Below are 16,882 nucleotides of genomic sequence, written 5' to 3'. Positions count from 1 at the left end.
CTGTATTTAATCATTTTTGAAGGTTTTGTAATCAGAAATCTTCTGTCACATTGAAGGGGGACAAATGAAATGTCTCATTTCTTGTATACAAATAAAACCAATGCTAATTGTAATTCCCCATATAATAACCCAATCTAGATTAGAGGATTTTTTTTTTCAAAAATTTTTTTACAGACAATGTGAGACATTAGGAAGTATTTAAATATAATTTCATGACCTTTAATAATTTATTTTGCATTAGTGAAAAACTGTATTTCCTTTGCACAAACAAACAACATTGCAATGCCTGAATTCTGTTTAGCAGTCCAAAATATAGGCATGTGAAATGTTTAAATAAGATATCTTTTATCCTATTGATACTTGAAAATGAAAAGTATTTTGATATTTCCTATTCTTTGAAAATTGATTCAAGATGCAACAATTTGCCGTTAACTTTTGATGGAAAGTGAAACTTGCTATTGGGAATAGCTGTCTTTATATTATTAAGTAGCTACTGTATTTTATGTGATTTTTTTTAAAATGATCTTGAAATTATGAGTAAAATATGCCTTTTGCAGTTTTTAAAATTTATTTGTGAGTTTATTTGGAATTTTTTAAAAAATAATATGCTTAATTTTTTTTTAAAAATTATGCAAACTTTTAAACCTTTAAAACTTTTTCTCATGTTTAGTTGAAAATAAAATTCTAGACAGAAAAAGGATTTTGTATATTGCAGTATATAAAATGATCAATTGCATTTGAAAATAAGTTTTGAAAAAAATGTTTATGGCCATATTAGCATTCCATTGAGTTCTAATAATGAGGATATATCTGCTTTTTGCATACAAAGGATACTTGTGGAATATATTTTTTCTGGGATATTATAGTTTAAACATATTTGTAATGAAATTTCCTTTTAATTAATGAGACTGTTAATTTTTATTAATTAAAAAAGGAATTTTAAGCCATACTCTAGGTTTATAAGCTACTCAGATATTCATTGTTTAGCTATCAGAATAAATTAAGCTCAAAAGCTTTAGGTATGGTTTTTGCTTCTGAAATTATTAAATAGAATTTAATTTTGTATTACTTCACATGTTTATAGTCATGCATCTTTATTCTCTTATTATTTATATTTTATCAAAGGTTTATTTTCGTGGTTCCTGCTGTAACTGCGCCTGCTGTGGAACTGCATGTATCTCATCCTGCCCCATGGAAATTGAATGAAGAAAATATGAACAATGAGAAATTAAATGAATATCTTGCTCCTGCTTGTGCCTTTTTGCATCCTATTGTTAGTAATATGAAGACTCAATTTCCAGAATTACGCCTTATTGAATATGATTGTGGTAAGTTTCACTACATGCTGAAAAGAAATTTTGCCGGTTTTGAACTATTTTTTGATAGATTTGTTGTGTTGTCATCAAATGTAGATCTGGATTCTAATATATTAACTATAAAATAAACATTACTTGATAAAATCATTAATGCTGCATGTTAGAATTTGTTATCTGTAGTTGTTGTGTCACTTTTATAAAGTTTCAGTTCTTATTAGTGAAAATAATAATTGAAATGTCTTTTTAGGAAAACTGCAAAGGTTGGCGCATCTTCTTTGGGAGTTAAAAAAAGATCATCATAGAGTTCTTATTTTCACACAAATGACACGAATGCTAGATATTTTAGAGCAGTTTCTGAATTACCATGGACACACATATCTTCGTTTAGATGGAAACACTAAAATAGAGCAACGGCAGGTGAGTTCCGACAGGTTTATAAAAAATCATTCTTCAAAAAAAAAAAAAAAAAGTTGATACCGCAACCCTCGGTATTTATATCTCATTGATATAAAATGTTTAAAAATATATATAAAATGTTTTGGGGCCTTTTTAGCACTTTTTATGTATTATGTCGGTATATAATAAATGATTTATTGGGTTTTAATTATTTTTATTTTTTGGACAGTATTGGCTTTACCAGGAGAATTCAAAATACTGTTATTATGTAATTTCTTGAACTTAAAATTTGATTTGATTTCATTAACTATTTGAAGTTATCCTCTCCCCCCCTTTTTTCCACCTAGCATCTTTTTCCTTTTGTGATTTAATTATATGGCCACTTTCATTCCTTTTCTTTCCATGCACATACAAACAACTGAAGATTTATTGTTATGTCAAAAGAAAAAAGTATATTCAACCCTAAAATTTTTTTTATTTCTTACTTTTAATAAAATATTAATTTATAAGGAAACATTTTACTCCTCATTTAAGCATGCCATTTATTAAAGCCTGTCTTCTTTTAACTCCTTAATGAACCCTTTACTTTTCTCTTTTGCTAATATTGTAGCTTAAATCAAGCGGATTGATAATTTTTAATGCAGTTCATTCTGTAAAAGCAATATATATTTAAAACTTTTTCTGGTACTAACAAAGTTAAAAAAAAAAAAAAAAATTGTTGGCTGTATTGTAGGGGATGTTTAAAATTATTTGAAGTGCCTGCCTGTTTCTTTATTTCTAAAGTTTAGTAGCTTTGGGCATTTTACTTTTAACAGCTCAGATTTTTTGCTCTTCATTTTAAGTGTTGCTACTGCTTATTTCGGACAATTATGTAAATATTGAATTAAATATATTCTATGAACCCCTTTTTTGTAAATATGAATTTCTTTTTGTAAATTAACTGTATTCGAAATGGCACAAGCTTTGAAAATGCTTCAAGATTATCCACCGGATAGCGAATATGAGCATGTCTACCTGTGTTGCATTTGCGATGCTATGGCAACCAGAAAGCAGAGGGATTTTTTTTTTTTTTCTCCTAGATTTGAGTGGCCTAGGTTTATGCTAATTCTGCTCAAAGATATAAAATTGGTACCTATTAGGTACACCTATTGGTATAATCATACAACTGATATAATGCCTATAGAATAAAAATGATTAATACAATTTTCATGAAATTTTATGCTGCTTTATATCTAAATAGGCAACCTATAACTTTTTAAAGCATTTTTTAAGGATAGTGTACTGAGCAGATCTTCTAACTCATAATAATGTTTCTCACTTTTTTATAGTTTTTACACTGTTTGACAATTGCTAAGGAAGAAGTGATTTATGCAAAATTGCGTGATAGACCTGGACTCATTATATGTATAAAAGACATTGCATACAAGCTCATGTTTCATACGAAAGTTCGTGCTGTTTGATGTTTGACCCTAAATAGTACAGGATGTTATAAAGGCTTTTTTTTTTCTTTGAAATTCCGTTTGGTTCTTGCAATTATTCAGAGTAAAATGTCAGCAAGACATCATTTGAGTGTTTGCGATCTTACATGAGCAAACAATTGGCCGATTGGAAGCAGGTTACGGTGTCACCACTACAGCTGCTGCGATGGGTGTATCGAAGAGTGGCATCTCGCAATTAACAAAGGCTGTTGAAGGTGGAAATACTTTACAAAAGCATGACGGGTGTTATAGTAGGAACATAACACATTTAGAGGATCGCTGTGTAACCCTTGTGGCAAAAAAGGAACAGAAATTTAACTCCTGGCCAGATAGCTGTAAAACTTGCAGCTACTACCGGTATGCATGTTTCTGCAAGAATCATCTCACCACGATTAAATCAAGTTGATTTGTATGCAAGAAAGCCTATTCGTTGCTACACGCTTCAACTACGCCATCTTCACGAGAGATTATGCTGGTGTAAGGAACATGTTGGCGATTACGCAAACTTGTAAGAAACTTGTTGGTTGGGATTTCCGAAAATTAGTCTAGAGTGATGTTCTCAGACAAATCTTGTTTCAGTGTGAAAAGTGATTCTGGCCACCAATTACTGTAGGGAGAGAGTGAAACGCGTTATGCACAACAGTTTGTTAGTGAACGTGATCGGTACAGCCCAGGCGTGATGGTGTGGGCATTCTTCATGCACAATGGCAGAACACCGCTTCACATCTTTGAGCAAGGAAGCATTACTTTGCAACAGTATTGCAGAGATGTTATTCTGGATCATGGTAGTCTTTTTAGGGTTGCTGAAGGTACAGACTTTTTGTTTCTGGACGATAATGTGCGGCCTCACAGAAGCATTCAGGTATCGGACACACTGCAAAGTGAAAATATTGCCCGTATGCAATGGCATGCTTACTCTACCAGCATAAATTCCATTGAACATGCCTGGGATGCTCCTGGCAGACGTGTTTCACAAAGAAACATCTCTCCCTAAACAGTGCAGGAGCTCAAAATCGCCTTTTGAAAAGAGTGGGACAAAATCCCCCCCTTCCCAGAACTCCTCGGTAGTTTAGTGGAGAATAGGTACAAAATATGCATTAGTGCCTGTGGTCATCATGCTAAGGTACTCATGTCTGCATCATTCTGATCTGAAGATCAATTTTTGTGGGGCTGTTTGGAAACCATCCAAGGAGCATTTTTTTTTTTTTCTTTTTTTTTTTTAATTCTTTGATGTGTAGATATCTGCGCTATTTTGCTCCATAATAATATGTACTTAATTTCATTTCAATCTTTCTCTATACTTAATTATTCCAAAAAACGTAGCTGTTCCTTAGCAATTGTCAAGCAGTTTATATATATATATGTATATATTTTTTATGTATAATATGCGTATGTGTATTTATATATATATATATATATATATATATATATATATATATATATATAATTTTTCTTCTTTTTTATGAAGGCACTTATGGAACGCTTCAATGCTGATAAGCGTATTTTTTGCTTTATTCTGTCAACTCGTTCTGGTGGAGTTGGAGTCAATCTTACTGGTGCAGATACTGTTATTTTCTATGATAGTGATTGGAATCCTACTATGGATGCTCAAGCACAAGATCGTTGTCACAGAATTGGACAGACACGCGATGTACATATATACAGGTGAGAATTGTTAATGTGATTTGATTGATGTATTCTTTTAAAGACAGAGTGTGTTAGCTGAATGCCCTTAAACTCTGGGCATTACTAAAGTGAATTTGCATCACTACCACATTGCATACCTGCCAAGGATCATTCGATAGAATCAGTAAAAATGTTTAATTCGCACCTAAGGTTAATATTTCGTAACCATTATACATTAATGCCATGCCAAATAGTTTCTGGCAGTATGCGAGAAAGTTTTGGAGTGACATATCCACTGATTTATTTTCATTTTGCTTCTCACTACAGAGATTTTTTTACTTCACGAATGGATTTCTGTTATTTATGAAATCTGTGACTTGCTAAATCATTTTTATTTTGTCATAAAATGTATGTAACCTTTGTTTGAGTATTGCAGATATTTTTTTAATTAAAAAATCTTTAAAAAAACTTGTTTGGAATATGGCATTATTCTATCACCAATTTCATGGCAGTTTTGCCTATCTTATGATGATAGTCATAAGATTGTTTTCATTCTTAGTTTTATAAGGCTTCAAATAAAATTTCTAAATATAGCAATTTATTGAAGGAAGAAATTTACACTTTCCATCCCAGCTATGGTGAATCTTATTTGTTGTTGGTATATAAAACACTACAAATTATTTGTTCTTCTACATCAATATTGACATTTTCAGAAATAATACATCTATCTAAATAAACTGGTAGTTTGTTAATTTAAAAGAAAAAGGACATCTGTGTTGTTAATCTTATAAAAGTTAACATTTTGGCATTGATAGTTTTTTCATTTTTATTATTTTTTGTTTTTGCCCCCCCCCCCTAATTGAGACTGTTTTTTGTAAGACTGGAAATAGAATGAGTTAGTGCTGGAGGAAATTTATTCTTTCCTTCCCAGCCATGCTGAATCTTATTTGTTGTTACATATTTAAAAATCAAATAATAAAAGGTTTGGTAATGCTTCTAATCACTATTGACATTTTTCCAAAATATTGTATCGATTTAAATGAATTGGTAACTTATTAATTTTAAGAAATATTGAAGAAAATAATTGATTTAATTTTTTGGTATTTTTTTTTTTTTTTTCTTTCATTTTTATGTTTTGTCAAAACTAAAAAAGCATAATTTTAAGATAGAAAATGTTTGTGCAAATACAGAAATAAATATTGTAGTTTAAAAAATCAATATTTTAAATTATTTTTTTTTCAATGAAAACTATGCATTATTACAAAACAGGAAAAAAAATATCCAATGCTTAGAGTGTATGTCTGTGCGCCTGCTTAATTTTTTTGGCTAACGTGGATAAATTATATGCCAATACCGTGTAATGCATTTTCTTTTGTAATAACTTTATTACCACTCCCTTGGTTTTTAATAAGTTTTAAATATTTTGTAAATATATTGGACTGGTAAATTTATGAATGAATAAATTTTTTTCAAAATTCTAACTTAGTTTTTTTTTTATGGCAAAAATGAGTAGCTGAAAAATGTTAAAGTGAATTTTTATGATTTTTTTTATCAATTAAAATTTTTTGTTAGTAGTTTGTCAATTTAATATCATAACTAATTGTTTTGCCTGATTACTAGACTGATAAGTGAAAGAACTATAGAGGAGAACATTTTAAAGAAAGCCAACCAGAAAAGAATTTTGGGTGATGTAGCCATTGAAGGTGGTAATTTTACTACTGCTTTCTTTAAAAAAGTAAATATATTTTTGAATTTTTAATTGCATACATGAGTAAATTATATTTAATGCATACTAATTGTATGATTTCTGCCAGAATTCCATTCAGGAGCTTTTTGGTTTTGAACCTGTGATTAAAGAGGAAGAGAAAAAAATTGAGGAAATCCCTTCAGAAATTACTTTTGAAGATGGTGAAAAATTTTCTGAAAAGGAACTTGAACAGGTATAATTTTTGTCAAATTTTATCTTATTTTTAACTATGTGAGATGTTTGAAAATTGAACTTTAACATATAATATATAGCCTTTTTCAGTAGCTGTTAAAATTAATTAACGTTTTTATGGATCAATAATTTTTTTTACTGAAAAATCTCAAATGCAGCTTGTTTGTGCAAAATGCTTAAAGAATATGCAAGTTTCTAATTTGTTTTATTTTAGATTAAAAAAATAGGGTGCATGTTTATGCTATTATATTTTCTTATTTTTTAAGAATTTCTGTTTTAAAAGGAAAAGTAACTAAATTCTTAGTTGATTCGTTCATTTAAAAATAAAAATTACTTTTGTAAGATTTATCAATTTTTTTTATTTAATTAATTGAAATGAATTACAATATCATGTAATATGGGTTCAAATGTTTTTTTAAAGGTGCATTTAATTTTTCTTGAAAAAGAGAAATAGTTTTCTTTTATGTAAGCTGCTTATTTTGTAAAACGTATTATAAATCTTCAACCAGAGATAAATGCAAAAAAATCAATATCAAAATCATGGAAATGTATTCGTAAAAGAAATTTAACTGGAATTTTAATTGGCAACTAGAGCTAGATAAGTCATAAATTTTAGACCTACTGTTAGCATACATACACAAGATTTAAATTAGTTTATATTTATTTTGCAACTGACATACATCTTAATTCAGATATCTTTCTATATTTCCCTCTAAAATATGCAAGGATACTGTGAGAATGCTAACATAAGGCCTGCTGGATAATCAAAAATGATTGACTTTCAGATTTTTTCTCTCCATTATTCTGGTTTTTTTATTTAATTAAATTTGTGGAATTCCCCTCCCTAATAAACACACCATGTTCATTATTTTTTATTTATTTATTTTTTGTAATCTAATGATATGGTATGGAGGTCAAACTAAATTTTTCTGTAATAATAATTTGCAAACATGTCAGTCTGAAAGATTTCCTTTTTAACCCTGTAAAAATTCTTGAATGTTTCTTAAATATAATTGCATTAATTTGCCCCTGTTCAAGACTGTGGCCCTTTGGCAAATATTTGAAATCATAAATCAAACTAGGAAATCAAACTAGGAATAAATCACAGTGTAGTCTTTGGGATTCTTTCCTAAAAGTTCAACTGTTGGTGGTGAAAGGCATTTAAAATTGTTAGGCATTTTGAGGTAGATCAGTCCAATTAGAAAAGAAATGCATTTGTAGTGTTGCAAGTAGTGCATTTGTTTCTATGGGTAATATAATGACAATTTAGTTTGTTATATTCTATTCCTAGTTGATAAAGAGTTTAGGAATATATTCTTTAATAACTGGACATTTTACTAACTTTACTTCCTTCATTTCCTCACCAACACTTATTAATATGGTTCTATCAAAGTCTGATTAATCCGATTAATTATGGTTTATCACATTCTGATTTAGTATTGATTCAGTAAAAAAGAATTATTTATTTATTTTACACGAAGGTAATGCAAATTAACTGTCATTTATTTGTATAAAAATGTAAATATATCAACTCCCAAAATTAATTCTTCTCTACTTGCCCACCAAAATGCAAACTGATTTAAAAAAAAAAAAAAAAAATATTAAATGCAATTTTGAAATTATTAATGGTGAATTATTATTAGTTTAAAATTTTACTTTAACTTTGCAAGATTAAATCATTTGAAAATATGAATGCATTAAATCATTTGAAAATATAAATGTATATATGTTTATCACAGAGCTATTAAGAATTTTTATTGAAACATGAATGTTCTATTTTTTTTTTCTCCCAGAATGACTCCTATATTTTAAAATAGTCTCGAACTATTTTAAAGTATGTGCATACACACATATATATTTTGAATTGTTTTTTAAGTAAAAATCTAAACATAATTTTAGTAATATATTTTATAATGTTGCTCAAAAGAACATTTTAAATTATTTTCGCTCTATTGCTATTTGCTAAATTGCTGATGCAATTTAGAGATAGCATGCTTAATTTAGCATAAACATTGTCATGATTTCTTTGAAGTGATGCTATTAATAAATAATAGTTTTTCAAATGATACAATTTACGAGCTTGAAACATTAGAAGTAAATAAGTCAGTTGATATAATCATTATTCCAGCTTTTGTGAGTTCCGTTAAGTAAGATCATGATGTTTATTCTTCAGGCTTTAGGAATGGCAGAAGAGGAATCTGATTTACAGGCTGCTCAAACAGCCAGTGCAGAAGCAGTGGCGGAACTTGCCGAATTTGATGAATCTATACCATTGGATAATGACAGTCGAGACAATGAAGAAAAATCTGCTGCAGAAGAAGAATTAGAAAAGCTAATGTTTCAGGTAACTTTTCATTTTTCTTGTCACGTAAAAGTTTGTTTGATTCAAAGATGTCTAATGACATATGTAATTTCTTTTAGTAAATATAATATTAAAATACATACAAAACATGTGTAGCTGTACAGAAAAGTTAGGGTTTCTTTCTCACGGGTTTTCTCTCTCTCAAAAGGAATTAAACTAAAACTCATTTAAATTAAATAATTTTTTAAAATTACTTTCAATCGTAGAATATCACCACTACCTTCTGTTATATATATTGCTGGAATGTTAAGGAAATGAAGAAATATTGTCTATAACTTTTACAAGAAGCTTAATTATTTACTTAAAAAGCTTTATCAAAAAAGATAAGCTTGTACTATTGATTATATATCCTTATTTGATATTTGGTCCATTTTTAAATTGGTTGCATTAATATTCATAGTAATTTAAATTATCATAGATTTATGTTTTAGAAATTTTACTTGTAATATAAAGTTATTAATATATTACTGAAAATTTCATATTAATGATGCAATAATTAATCCATTTTTTCTTTTTGTATTTAAATCTAATTTCTTTCTCTTCCTCTCCCTTAATAGTTATCACCAGTAGAAAAGTATGCTTTAAAATTCTTGGAATCATTGCAAGAACCAGTTTCCCTTGAGCAGCTCAAATTAGCTGAAGTAAGTTATGCTTTCAGTTGTGATAACTGAAAAAGACTTGTATATCTTCATGTTTGTCATCTAATTACAAACAATTGCAGATTTTTAAAGGTTTTTTTTCTATTTTATGAGAATGAAGTGAAATCTTTTTACCTACTGTGATTTTGTACTATTTGCTAAAGAAGTTACTTTAAAATTATTTGAATTTATTATATACTAGCATTTATTTTCAACTAGCCGCCTTTGGCGACCAGCCGGTTCGCCAATCTTAATGTTCGTTAAAATTTTAATAATTAAATATTTTATGCAATTTCTACTTTAATAGCTTCTTCATCAAAATATTTTAAAACTTCAAATTTTGATTATCATATAATTCATTCATAATATTATAAAGGCCTTCAGTCATAACGTAATATGTATCTCTCTCATTTTCTGTTAGCACCCCTAGAATTTATGCTTTAAATTAAAGTGGAAAGAATTTATCTTCAATTAATATAATAATATTTTTTACTGAAACAAAGCATTTTTTTTAATCTGATTACTGAAAATAGAGTCACTCAGCGTTTAAACTTTATGGGCACTAAAGAATATCTTTTTTAATTTATGTAATATCTCAAGAGTTGGTCAACAAAATTTTCTTAGATTCATTATGAGCAGATCGATTCATTAACAATGTTTAAATTTAAATGCATCAAACACTAAGAAAATAAAATGAATCGTTTAAAATAATCGGTCGAAAACCGGTTTAAAAAAATCTACTTAAAAAACGATGTACTTAAAACTATAAGCATATACAAAAAATATATAACTAACATAAATACAATTTACTTTCAAAAGCATGCAGCTAACCCAAAAATAATTTAAATCATCCATTGATAACGTTGTCATGGCAACAATCAGAACAGAATGCGCATGCGTGAATTTTCTTCGCCAGTTACGTAACGCAAATACGTGATTTTTTTCTACGCCAGTTGGGGGAACGCTATGCGGATTAGAAATTTTTAATTTCCTTTATTCTGTTTTATTTTAATTCAAAAGTACTTCAGAATGAATCTGAAAGATTGATTCATTAACAATGTTTAATTTTAAATGCATCAAACATTAAGAAAATAAACAGAACCGATTGAAATAATCCGCCGAAAAATTTTAACCCTACCCTCATTACTGTTGGGAGAAAAAAAAAACTGAAGCCTTTCTCGTTTGGCGCTGGGGATAATGGAAGATGTTTTTGGCGGGAAAGTTGGTTTTTAATTAATAATTAAAATTCTAATTAAAAATTCGAAAAAAGAAACCCCAGGTGCACATTCCCAACCTCCAAGTTATACATGTACCAAATTTGGTAGCTGTATGTCAAACGGTCTGGCCTGTAGAGCGCCAACACACACACACACATTGAGCTTTATTATAAGCATTTGTATCTTCCATATAAGCATTTTATCAAGCATTCTTTCCACGGATTTCAGTTTTTCAAGTCAAATTTTATCATTCTTGAGCTTGATTTCTTTTTTTGTAATAATTCTTTGTTGTTTGTAATAGCTTTAGATGTTTCTGTATAAATTTGTTTATTTTATATCCCTATTTTTATTTTATACTTATTTTTTTTTAGTTCTCAAATGTCTATATTTGGCTCAGTGCATTATATTATGAAATACAAATTTTTATTATTTCATGCCTGTGCCCTACTTTATTTGTTGATTCAAGTAATAAAATTTTTTGAATGACTATTTTAATAAATAATTAACATTGGTATAACTTGGTAATAATAAAACTATGTGAAAAGGTTAAAAATAAAATGATTAACTTGATCACATTACTTCTCTCAAAAGGTGTTTATGATATGCATGTTTAATATAAGTATGCTTATATCATTATGTATGCATTGTTTTCAAAATTTTAGGAAGAAATAGAAGCACAGAAGAAAGATTGGGAGCTTGGACACCTGAAGGCTCTAAAAGAGGAGGAAGAACGAAGATCCAGGCAGCTTGGGGATGATGATTCTCCTCTCTTTTGCAGTAGAGAAGCAGCCAATCAGGTTTCTAGATCTTCATCATCTAGGTCTAAGAGAACCAAGTCCCCTAAGAACAGTTCCCCAGCCTCTAAAAGTACTACTCCTAAACGTAGGAGTAAGCGCATCATAATTAAAAATGAAAAATTAGATAATGTTGCAGATAGTGAGGAATCAAATGATTCAATAGTAAAACAAGAATACTCCTTTCAAAGTCTTTTAAATGGTCCAACTAATGGTGATATTTCTATGAAGGTCTCTAGGCAACGGCTGAATAGCCATAAGCCTATCTCGAAAGTGACCCCAAATCCGCTCATAATAAAACCTTTTTCTAATCCTAATCTTGTCATTCGGACAAGACGTGCTTCTGCCATTGAAGCAGAAGAAAAGTCAAAGAGTGAAAGTGAATCAGAATTATCTTTACCTAGCCCTAAGACTGTAAATAATATTTTAAATACTCATAGGAATGTATCATTTGCTGAAGCATTGGCTACTTCCATTATGACATCCTTGCCCTCTAACTCTTAAAATGATTTCACTGTTTGACACAGTGATTTTCTGAAAATCACAGTTTGTTCTTATTTTTAAATGTACATAAATGTGTATAATTTAGACCACTAGAAATCTGAATGAATTTGTTATGTGACCTGCAAGTTGTTAATGTACTCATTTTTTAGATTACTAAGAAAGTTGCCGTCTTTATTATTATTATTATTTTCATCTTTTACTGTTTATTTGGATGAAAATGTACTTGTAGTACCCAAAATCTTGACTATAAGTAACCATTATATGAATTGTATTGTACAAATTTTTTGAAAGCTGTTTAGGAAATAAATGTATTAAAGTGCTACTTTAAAATCATTGTGTGTTGTCTCATTTTTCTTGGTGTCTCCGGGTCATTTGGCATGGTTTCAGGTTCACGTTTTGGTGTCAATACTATTAGCAATGTCACCCTCTGACAATCCTTTCGAAAATTAGGTATTTTTAAACTATAGTTTTGGGTTAGATGTAATTAATGGTAAAAGATAAACCCATGAAAATATATATTTCATTTATTTACTCTGGAACTGTAGATGCTCTTCCTTTAAAATTTTCCTGTACAGGGGACTTAATGTGAAGTTTAATTTTAATTTATTACTTATTCTTGATAGTGGTTCAGCAATCATTTCAAAAGAATTTTCAAGTCCTGAGACACTTACTTTTATCTTATAGAAAGTTTCAAGTAATAAATTTAATGAAGTTATTGTTGCAGAATTTGCAGTTATTAAAGAATTTTTGCCAGAGGGTTAAGGAATTTGTTCTTGCTCGAAAATGCTGTAATTTTCTATGGTAGATCCAGTTCAATTTCTTTTCCCTTTTTGAAAGAGATATAAAAAAATTAGTGACTTACCATCTGTTTTTAAACAAATTTCTATTGGCACCAAAACATGCCTTCTGAAGCCAAAGAAAGAAAAAACCATGGCTCTACCAAGAAAAATGGGATGCATTTGAGAGCAAGATCAAATTGACATGAAAGGATATTGCTCATTACATGGTTAATATTACATTGTGACATAGAAATAACAGTTCTCAAATTTCGAATATCTTATTATGCTATGGATTTCTTTAAAATTCTGTTAAAGAGTTTAGCTCATTTCATTTGATTACACTTGAAGGTGTATGTACTGAATTTAAGTTGGTTTATTTAGTATCCAAAGTATCCAAACACTGCCTATTAGTTAAGAGATAATTTATACTTATTAAAACTGAAACTTTTTATTCTTCCTAGAAAAAGATTTTAGCTAGTTCTGCAATTTTTGTTTATGAGTGAGTCAACTTTATGTTAAAATTTATCCTAATGATTTTTTGAAATAGCAATTATCCTATCATATATGTAATATTTTATCTTAAATTAGCCCATATTATTTCATTTTAAAATTTTCTCTTATTTTTTTTAACTAAATCTCCCTTTAAAAATATATATATATTTAACATGTGCTCTAAAACAATTGATGTTTGCTTTGTTCTCCCTGCCACGAGCGAAGGAATAAAAAAATCTACTACACATACATGTTCCTTTTAAAAATACCCAAGATTTTCTTTCCTAAGTTGACATATGTCAAAGAAATCCCTATCAAAAATTCATATTGAAATAAATTAAGGAAAATTTTGCTGTTGTGTTGGTTGCAAACAAACGTGCTCTACACATAAAATCTTTTCTGACAGCAACAACCTTGTAAAATTTTAGCTATTTCCTTTCAGTAGTTATGAAAATATGCAAAGAAATTCTGAAGTGTATCAAATTCCACATTTTTTTATAATTTTTAAAGGATACTCAGAATTTTACGTACATATTATTAAGGAGGAGAAAGATAATTTAAATCATAAGTAGATCTTTAGATTCTATTTAAACAAATAATTGCATACTATTAGCTAACAGTTTCCGTGGCACTTTTGCTGCTGTTCTCGCCACACTCGGTTAGTTTGATAAAATTTGGCAAAAATTACTGTATATCAAAGCTGAACAATACGGATTGTTCATTCATTGTTTAGATAGACATTGTTCCTATTTAAACTGAGGCATCATTTCTATAATCCACACATGGATTGAAATTCAGAGCGGAGTATTCCTTTTTGGACTAAATATCAGGAACGCTTGTTCTTTCTCTTCTTCTCCTGTGTCTCAAATTTAAATATCTTTCTCTGTGAGCATACAGGCAAGATTCATTCTATTTCTGTAATTCAATTGCAGTGCGATTTGAAGAGAGAGGGTTACTTGGCTCAGCAGAAGACTCCTTTGAAGAGTGTGGACAATCTTTCTCTGATATTCGCTAACCTAATATTTCTTTCCTCTACATTTTCATTATTGCACAACAAACTAAGCGTTTTGGTATTTAATGTGCTCCGGCCAAGGTTGAATTTCCTTCTTTTGGAGATAAAGAGTTTTGAATCACTGTTTAATTTTGATATGACTTCAATATGCTAAACCTTTCCTAATAAATGCCCTACAAAATGGTACAAATATCTCCAAAATTAGTTAAGTACTTCTTGGGGTTTTTTTTTGTTTCAACATACAGATGCTTTCAGTAGACTTCATTTTATACTATATATATAGATGTTTCCTTTTAGAGCTTGTAATGCAAAAAAACTGAAATGAAGCATTTGAAAAAACAAATTTGATTTATGTACAATTGAACTCAATTTTTTGTGTGCAGAAAATGATTTGGGGGGGAGGGAGAAATTATTGCAAGAATTTGATGCATCCTTGATTTGATAATAAAAAATCTTTTTTTAAAAAATTTGTTCATTGAAATTATAGTGGACACAATTGTTAAAGTATAGTTAGATAAAATAGAATAATTAAATAACTTCTGTATGAAAAATATTATTAAATTGTCAACTTTAGGAACAAAATAAAGAAAAATCTTGTTGTAAGAGTCAGTCTTATCATTTGTGAAGTTCTGCTACAAGTTTTTTATAGTAAAAATATAAATTCCATATAAAAAAATTTTAATGTTATATTAATCTTAATTAAATGAATAAATCAGTATGAAATCAATATTTCATGATTTAATAGAATTTTCTTAACCAATTTTTTTCCCCACTCAATATAATGCTAATAATATATATATAATTTTATATCGACTATTTATTTTTTGAAAGTATTTAACTCTTATCTAAAACCAAACAGCATATAAAGGGTTGTTTGCCATGCAGACTTCAAATATCCAGTCCCTTCCCTTTCCTTTCTATACTTGAGCGTGAATATGTAATATTTTTGTTCATATTTCTACATATATTTTCAGTTCTTTCTTTTGATATAAATCTTTTTAAGAGTAGCTAAAAGGTTCGGTATTTAATAAACAATAGTTGTATCAACTGGTGAAGTATAAAAAGTAAAGAAAAGATTTGTAAAAATGATATGTTTTCTATATTTGTTTATATTGTGGCATGTCTTTAAATCTTTTTTTCTCGTATGTCTCCATTTGTTTGTGTTTCAAGTTGCATAAAATTTTATGTTCTAAAGATTTTGAATATGAGAAATTCTTTAGAATAAGAAAAAAAATTTTGCCATTGGCAAATTTGAAAATGTGGAAATAAATATGCCTTCCCACACCCCACCTTACGAAAATACAGTTTGCATGTTTTTACAGTAGATATTTTGTTTCATTTTAATGTTTGTGTGTTCCAATCTAATATATTTTTAAAAAAATGTTCACATACATTGATAGACTATACAAATATGATACCGAGTCTTCCCAATTTTCATGAAAAGGGTTTTATTTTGTTGCTAACTGCTCTGTTGCATAGTACCATTTACAGTGGGTGGGGGATAAATTAAAGGGGATAGATAAGAACTATATACTCTAAGACATAAAAAAATAAAATGTTTTTTCATAATGAAAAGGATTGGATGCATCTTATGTTTCTCTAAAAAAAAATCTCCCTATCTTAAGAAATATTTATTGAAAAGGTTATATATTAACCAAAGATGATTCAGTGGATTCATTATAGAGGGATTCATTAAAAGAGAAGCCTCAGGTTAATTTTTATCTTGAAAGTGAACATTTATTCATTGTTTCTCCTTAAATTGAAACAGATATATAAGAATTTTTAAACTCTTAATATTTTTTTATTTATTGTTTCAATATTTCTTAACTTTTAGACTTCATGTCCTTTCCCCCTCCCCTTCCCCTCCTTTGTAATTAATATTTTTCTTGATATATAGCATTCATCTTTTCATTACAAAAATAATTCATTTCAGATTATCACTTTTGCCTTCTTTTTTTTACATGCAAGTTTTTTTAAATTTTAAACAGTTTTCAAAAAAAAAAAAAAGTACCTTTTATTTAGGCATTGTACTTGTTTTAGATGTTGAATAGTTTTTATATATGGTATAGATTTATACAATGTTATTTCTATACTGATTGACAGTTTTAGTGAAGAAATGGTTATTTATAAATACTTATTATTACCTAACATTTCATTTCCTCCTACATTATATGCTTTTGGATGAAGATTTTAGTTTGTCCCAAATTTTCAGCCTAATTAAACTTATAATTAAAAAAATATAATATTTTCATAGAAAGCTCATTACAGATCAGTTAATTTGCCTAAAATCTTAACTAAATTTATCTATTCTTAAATTAAAAAGTGTTAT

The 16,882-nt window shown here is 28.6% G+C and overlaps 1 protein-coding gene across 2 annotated transcripts in view; it reads left to right on the top strand.

Moving 5' to 3' along the window:
* Positions 1–16,882, top strand: part of LOC129966529 (helicase domino-like) — a 133,382-nt gene that overhangs the window by 57,203 nt on the left and 59,297 nt on the right. For both annotated transcript variants that reach the window (XM_056080970.1, XM_056080969.1), the window contains 8 exons: positions 1,126–1,328; positions 1,564–1,733; positions 4,659–4,855; positions 6,437–6,551; positions 6,631–6,756; positions 8,929–9,099; positions 9,675–9,758; positions 11,635–11,769. In XM_056080970.1, coding sequence (XP_055936945.1) covers positions 1,126–1,328; positions 1,564–1,733; positions 4,659–4,855; positions 6,437–6,551; positions 6,631–6,756; positions 8,929–9,099; positions 9,675–9,758; positions 11,635–11,769 — 1,201 coding nt within the window. The remainder of the gene's footprint in view (positions 1–1,125; positions 1,329–1,563; positions 1,734–4,658; positions 4,856–6,436; positions 6,552–6,630; positions 6,757–8,928; positions 9,100–9,674; positions 9,759–11,634; positions 11,770–16,882) is intronic.

This window comes from Argiope bruennichi, chromosome 4 (genome assembly GCF_947563725.1).
Source record: "Argiope bruennichi chromosome 4, qqArgBrue1.1, whole genome shotgun sequence".
Classification (NCBI taxonomy): Eukaryota; Metazoa; Arthropoda; class Arachnida; order Araneae; family Araneidae; genus Argiope; species Argiope bruennichi.
Note: the sequence above shows the minus strand (reverse complement) of the source record. Positions and strands in the feature narration are given on the sequence as shown.